Source organism: Dipodomys ordii, unplaced genomic scaffold (assembly GCF_000151885.1).
Source record: "Dipodomys ordii isolate 6190 unplaced genomic scaffold, Dord_2.0 Scaffold266, whole genome shotgun sequence".
Taxonomy (NCBI): Eukaryota; Metazoa; Chordata; class Mammalia; order Rodentia; family Heteromyidae; genus Dipodomys; species Dipodomys ordii.
This window is the reverse complement of record NW_012267482.1, coordinates 23,868-31,141: the sequence shown is the minus strand read 5'-3', so window position 1 is coordinate 31,141 and position 7,274 is coordinate 23,868. Positions and strand designations below refer to the sequence as shown.

The 7,274-nt window shown below is 46.3% G+C and overlaps 1 protein-coding gene across 1 annotated transcript; it reads right to left on the bottom strand.

The window, feature by feature from the left end:
* Positions 1-279: 279 nt before the first annotated feature.
* Positions 280-6,625, bottom strand: LOC106001084 (C-type lectin domain family 12 member A-like). The gene is made up of 5 exons (XM_013036227.1): positions 6,613-6,625; positions 3,728-3,925; positions 2,562-2,713; positions 1,447-1,553; positions 280-520 (listed from the first exon to the last, which is right to left on the bottom strand). The coding sequence occupies exons 1-5, from the start codon at positions 6,623-6,625 to the stop codon at positions 370-372; spliced, it is 621 nt and encodes a 206-aa protein (XP_012891681.1). The 3' UTR covers positions 280-369.
* Positions 6,626-7,274: the final 649 nt, after the last annotated feature.

Genomic DNA, 7,274 nt, shown 5'->3' with positions numbered 1-7,274 from the left:
TGGGGCTTGAACTCAGGGCCTCGCTCCTGAGCTCCTGTTTGCTGGTTCACTGGACATCAGATCCTCACCACCTGTCCTACAGGGACTGACCTGGAACTTCACCCTCACATCTCAGCCTCCTGAGTCGCTGGGATTACAGGAGAGAGCCACTGGTGCCTGGCAAGGAGTTAGCTTCTTACCCTCAGCAGATGAGGAGCAAGATAAAGACCAAAAGATCCAAATGTGCAGAGAGGCAGAAATCTGGTCACCATATTTTTATTCCATTTGTGTGATCCAGGAGACACACGCTGACATCTAGATCCTTCCCAGTGCAGGACAGCATCTCAAGACAAGGACTTTATTACCAAGTACAGCCTTTCATCGTGAACTTTAACCTAGCACACTTTCTACCCGCACTGGACCAGCCATTTTCTCACACATTGCATATCTGGATGCCAAACAACTATCATACAAAATGCGCTTGTCTTCTGTCATAAATGCACAATACATTCCATTGAAGGCACTGGGCTTGTTTTTCAACCTGAAGAGGAAAAGCAGGAAAGTACTTAAGAGCTCACATATTTGAAGTAGACACACACATGACCTGTGCTACCTGACAGTATGGCGCCCACAGTCAGCATTTCCTAAGGAAAATAAGATCCTTGGCTGTGCAGGGGATTTCCCTTCAGCCTGTCAGGCTCTGACGCCATGCATGTGGATCATCTCACCCCTCATCCTTCCCCCCATGTCCTCCCCACCCCAACTCTCATGGTCTCTGTTTCCATTTTCACAGATGGACGTTGACTCTTAGGATGGCGCCGTCCTGAGCTTCTGTGTTACTCAGGGAACTGAGACCTGAGGACCTGGGTTCAAAGTCACCCAGCAGGAGAGGCCATGAGACTTTCACATCTAATGAAATCAAGCCAAGAAGTCAGACGTGGCGCTGTGGCTCCCGTGGTGGAGCGCTAGCCTGGAGATAAAAAGGCTAGGACAGCACCAGGCCCTGCGGCCAAGCCCCGAGAAAGCCAGAGAAAGAAAAGAAAGTCGGCATGATGAAGACAAAATCAGGGCGTCTGTGATTGCTATGTGTGCATTTGTACTGGGTGTTGAAGTTGGGGCCTGGACACTAGAGCAGGACTTTTGCTAAAGGCTAGAGCTCTACCACTTGAGCCTCGGCTCCACTTGTAGCATTTTTGTGGTAGTTAATTGAGATAAATGTCTCATGGACTTTTATGTCAGAGCTGGCTTTGAATCAAAATCCTCAGATCTCAGCTTCCTGAGTAGCTGGGATTACAGGTGTGACCACCAGCCCCTGGCTATGGGAACATTTTATGCATGATTAAATCTATTACAGAGGCCTGACACAGCAGGTGTGTTTATGGGTATGTCACCAGTCTACAATCGTCCTGAGGAAAACATAGTTTAAAAAATGGACTTAAAACAATAAGAGAAAAAATAGAGACTTACCAAATAGAAGAAGCAACACTCTGATCCACTGTCATAGTGTTTGTGCTATTTTTTCTAGGAGATGCTCCAATCCAATAGCCAAATAATTGCCAGGATTTTACAAACTCCTAATAAACAAAGATACTCTTTGTACAAAGTTTTCTCTGGCTGGTACCAATGACTCACACCAGTAATTCTAGCTCCTCTGGAGTCTGAGATCTGAGCATCTCGATTCACAGCTAGCCAGGGTGGGAAATCCATGAGACTCTTATCTCCAGGGAACCAAGAAAAACCACCAACAAGACAGAAGTGGAGCTGTGGCTCAAGCTGCGGAGTGTGATCATGGAGGGAAAAAGCTCAGGACCGTGCCCAGGCTCTGAGTTCAAGACCTAGGACTGGTACAGAAAATAATTACTTCTGTACATATTTCTGCTCTTCAAACTGTTTTCAAACAGTATTTTCAAAATTGCTTAATGTGTGCTAGTGTGTGTTTGTGTGTGTATGTGCGCACACAAGCACACGCGTGTGCCTTCAACTGGTACTCAAGGCCCTGGGTTCAATGACCAGATCTGGCATGAAAACAAGAAAAAGAAAAAGAAAAAAGAAAAGAAGCAAGGAAGGAAAAAGGAAAGAAAGAACGAAGGAAAGAAAATATAGGACATCAAAGCAATGTACTGGAGTGAGAACAGGTCATTTTGTAAGCCATAGATCTCATATTTTGTCCTTATTTCTCACTGAACTATATTTTGTGGAGTCAGTAACTGTCAGTGAAGCAGGTGAGCAAGATCCAATGACAAAGACACAACACATGATTTCCCTTCTTCTAGAAAGGATGAAAGAACTTTTCACTCCTGGGTCTTGAACTCAGGGTCTGGGCGCCGACCCTGAGCTTCTTTTTTTCAAGGCTGGTGCTCTACCACGTGAGCCACAGCTCCATCTCCAGTTTTCTGGTGGTTCATTGGGAATCAGAGTCTCATGGACTTTCTGCACAGGATGCTCTGAATCTCAGTCCTTGGATCTCAGCCTCCTGGGTAGATGGATGACAGGCGGGAGCCACAGCGCTTAGCAGACTCTTCTTACTCTGTCATTGGAAATGCGATTTCCTTTCTTATGGGAGGAGAAACTGGGAGACGTACCAGTGCATCCTTGTTGTTAATCTTCAGCAGGCTGGCATTGCGGTCAGCACATGACTTTTCGCTGTTTTGCCACGTGGTATAAATATGATATGGAAGATAACATCTATTTTTATGCCATATCCAATCCTGTGGACAAGGTTTACATTTGTGCCCTGGAAGGAAAGCGTCCTTTTATTGAATAGATCTTCAGCCTCTTGCTATTTCCTGTCATCTCTATGGTACATTGACCAAGTTTACTGTGTTTTCTTCAGGTCATTATTTTATCTTATTTTGTGCAGTTCTGGGGCTTGAACTTGGGATCTCCTGCTTCTTCTTAGCTTTTCCACTCCAGGCTGATCCTCTACCATTGGAGCCTCAACTCCACTTCTGGCTTTTTGCTGGTAAACTGGAGAGAAGAGTTTCACAGGCTTTCCTGCATGGGTTGGTTTTGAACCAGGATCCTCAGAACTCAATCTCTTCAGTAGCCAGGATGACAGGCGTGAGCCACCAGTGCCCGGCTATTACTGACTGCAATTTTGAAGTGAGGCCATCTATAGAGAAGTGTGTTTTCCTATCTATCATTTACTGGGCTTCATAATCAATTGGGATTTTGCCTAGCTTTGAAAATAACAATTAAAACATGTAAAAGGTAAATTCAGATGAGAGAAATTGTATATTTATACTTTAGTAAAACTGGAGTTTAAAGAAAATAGATTGAGTCTGAATGCTCTTGTATAACCAGGACACCTGGGGGATTCCATGTTGTGTCGTTATGATTTTCTGATTTTCTTCTAACTATGTGGAACTGTCGATGCACGGACTATGCTTCATTCCTTCCTTACTCAGTGGTTCTAGCTGGGCAGGAAAATCCATGAGACTCGTGTCCTATATTATAAAGCCAAAGCCAGACCTGGTGCTGTGGCTCAACTGATTAAGCTCCATGCAGCCAAGAGCAAAAAAGCTAAGGGACACAGCCCAGGCCCTGAGAATAAACCCCAGCACCAACCCTCCCCCAACGCCTCCCCTCCACAGACAGACAGACAGACAGACACACACACACACACACACATGTACACATACACACACACACACGCACACATACATGCACACACACACACACACATACAAACATGCACACACGCTACAGCTTTACTTCATAAGCAGCCCTCAGGATATTATAGAATTACCTGGCTCCTTTTCCTGTAGCTCCTGACAAAGCCTGGTGGCCAGTGTTTGCAATGCCATAGAGAGGTTCTGGATCTTCTCATTGAGGTTCTGGATCTTCTCATTGAGGTTCTGGATCGTCTCAGAACTGTTGACATTCCCCATTTGTTGTAGGCACACATTTCTCTGAAGTTCTCCTTGGCCATATTGCTGTTTATAAACTCAAATCCACACAGAGAGAAAGAGAATTTAAAAAGACGCATGAAAACTTTCACTATCATGGTATTAAGAGTTATTTTGTACAAGGAATCCAAAAAAAACCCAAGGGGACAGGAAGCGTGGCTCACGTGGTAGAACGCCAACAGTGAGACCAACAGCTGGGCAGGAGCACTAGGCTCTGAGCCAGGGGACAGCGGCTCCGGCCTGTCATCCCAGCCGCTCAGGATGCTGAGATCTGAGGATCACAGTTGGAAGCCAGCCTGGGAAGGAAAGTCCCTGAGACCCTCATCTCCAACAAACAGCAAAAAGTCAGAAGTGGAGCTGTGGCTCAAGCGGTAGAGCACCAGTCTTGAGTGGGAAGCTCAGGGACAGCGCCCAGGTCCTGAGTTCAAGCCCCAGACCCAGTAGCATAGCCAAAAGGGTGATACATACTCATGATCCACAAGATTCTCAGTCCAATGAAGAGCAGGAGGAGGAGGAGGAGAGTCGCACGCAAAGCTGTTCTAACCCACACGTGGGAAGGAGGAGCCCGATTCGCTGTGGAACACAAAAGCAACAACGTTCTCAAAACGGCGTTCCCTTCCACTCATCCGTACAAGGCCATTCATTCCTCCATTTCCCCTTTCATTTTTTCATGCTATGCAACCTGTAAAAGAATTTCATGTGTTACCCACTCTGAGACACGAAAAACAAATCCCTGGCCAATCGACATTGTGCTCATAACATGACCTGGTGAATTGAAACCCTTTGTATAGCTACTGAAAGATTCACGAGTAAAGAAAGCAGCCAGGACTTAGCTGTTCACACCTTTAATTCCAGCCATTCAGGAGGCTGAGAACTGAGGATCATGGTTCAAAGCCAGCCTGGGCAGGAAATACCATGAGCCTCTTATCTCCAATGAACCACCAGAAATAACCAGCAGTGGCGCTGTGGCTCACGCGGCAGAGCGCCAGCCTTGAGCTCCGAGCTCATGGACGGCGCCCAGGCCCTGAGTTCAATACTGAGCCTGACCACAAAGAATGAGGAAGGAAACAAAAGCACCGGAAGCCTGGCGCTCACGCTTCTGTTTCGCTTTGTTGCTTGGCTGGTTTTGTGCCAGAGCTCGGGCTTGAACTCCAGACCCGGTGCCGTCCCCAACAGTTCTGTGTTTAGCGCTGGTCTTCTCCCTTGGAGTCTCAGCTCTACCTGCAGCCTTTGGGTGGTTCACTGGACATGAGTCTCCCAGACTTTGCTGCCCTAAGTTAGCTGAGAACCATGATCCTCAGATCTCAGCCTCCTGAGTCACTAAATTACAGGCGTGAGCCACTGTCACCCGGTGAACTTTTCTTCTATTTTCAAGTTCTGGGTCTTGAACTCAGGGCGTGGGCACTGTCTGTCCCAGAACTTCTTTTACTCAAGGCTAGAGCTCTACCACTTGAGCCACAGCACCACTTCTGGCTTTTTCTATTGATGAGTTACTGAGGAATTGAACCCAGGGCCTCATGCATGCTAGGTGAGCACTCTACCCCTGAGCCACCTGCCCAGCCCAAGATGACTTATTCTTAAATCATTACATGATATGAGCTCTCATCCATGTAGATCTATAAAGGTTATTTCAAATAAATGTCTTCTAGTTTAAAACATGACAGTCTAACCCCAGGACTGAAACAGAGGAGCTCCACCTCATACCACAGCTGATGCTGAAATGAGTATAACTAGAGAGAATTGAACAATAAACACAGGACCTTAAATATCTTCAGATGGAAGAAAATGACCTTCTCTGAAGAGAACAGGGTCAAGATTTTAGCTTATGTTGAAATTAGAGATGCAGGAGTTGCTTTAGGCCAGGCACTGGTAGCTGATGCCGGTCATCAGCCACTCGGGAGGCTGAGATCTGAGGATCGAGATACAGAGCCAGCCGGACAGGAAGGTTCATGAGACTTGGTATTTCCAACGAACCAGCAAAATGGTGGAAATGGAGCTGTGGATCCAGTGGTAGAGCACCAGCCTCGAGCAAATCTGAAGCGAGAGTTCTAGTGTTTGCGTACAAGCCCCGGTACTGACATGCATAAGGGTAACATGAATCAGCGCTGCACAGAACACTGCAGGGGCTAAAATGTCACACCTCTCTGCGTCTCTTTGTCCCTGTCTCTCTGTCTCTGTCCCTCTGTCTGTCTGCCTCTGAGACCCTCTTTCCATCTCTCTTTGGATGTCTCTGTCTGTATGTCCCTCTGTCTCTCCTTCTCTGTTCCTGTCTATACTGTCTGTCTTTTTCTGTCTCTGTGTCTCTCTCTGCCTCAGTTTCTGTCTCTCTGTCCATCTTTGTCTGTATCTCTGCCTCTCTCTCTTGTTTCCAGAATCCCTCTTGTTTCTCCCTTACACAAATAAAATGAAAAGTAAAAGAACAAAATACATTGAAGGATGGCTTTCCTGGACAAACTACCATGTTTGCCACAGAAATGAAACACTTCGTATAATTTCAAAACTCTACCGTGTATCTTGATTGTAATATTCAGAAGTAGAACATTAATAAATGGTGGATCATTGTGCAATTTCACAAAGCCAGGGCTTACAAAAAACATTAGGAGCATTTGGGGGGGGGTCATTGGTGATTGGAATTGAATACTAACTTATCCAGTCCGTGTGTCCCAAGATGTAAGTCTCGTTTTCACTACCCACCTCGCCACACGCTCAGGTTCAACAGGCTTACCTTTTGTCTCCATGTTGTCAAACTCCGGGATCTTCTCTCTCTTTCCTGAGTCATGGAAGATTAGACTGGCAGAAGTGACATGGAGGAATGTGGAAAGCAGGTGGAATGAAATGTTGTTGTTGAGTGAAGAGAGAGCTGAGCGTTGAACGCTGGACAGAATGTGGAAGTGGACACTTGGTGATCACTAGCAGAAGTCTCACTTCACCAGCCTGAATGTTGCTAAACAGCCAAGCTGATAAACTGCTCATCGGGGATCTCCCGCAGGACTGCGTGACTGTGTCCTAGGAAACATTTCTCTTCACCAGCCTCTCTTCCTCTTTCTTATCACTTTATATGACAATTGCAGAATCTAGGTTTTTTTTTTTTTTACTGGGGTTTGAATTCAAGGCCACCCACTCTTGCTCCACATTCTGGATCAAGGCTGCTTTTCTACTGGATTTGAGTCAGGACTCCAGTCCAGCCTTTGGCTGGTTAGCTAGAGGTGGAGTTTGGAGAACTTCTCTGCCTTGGTTTGCTTTGAATGGGGACCCTCCACGTTTCAGCCTTCTGCAGAGGTAGGATCGCAGGCTTGAACCACCAGCTCACAAATTAGTGCCTGGTGCTGCTGGTGGTGGTGTTTTATTGGGGTGTGTGTATGTGTTTCCTAGGAATTGCAGCCTAGG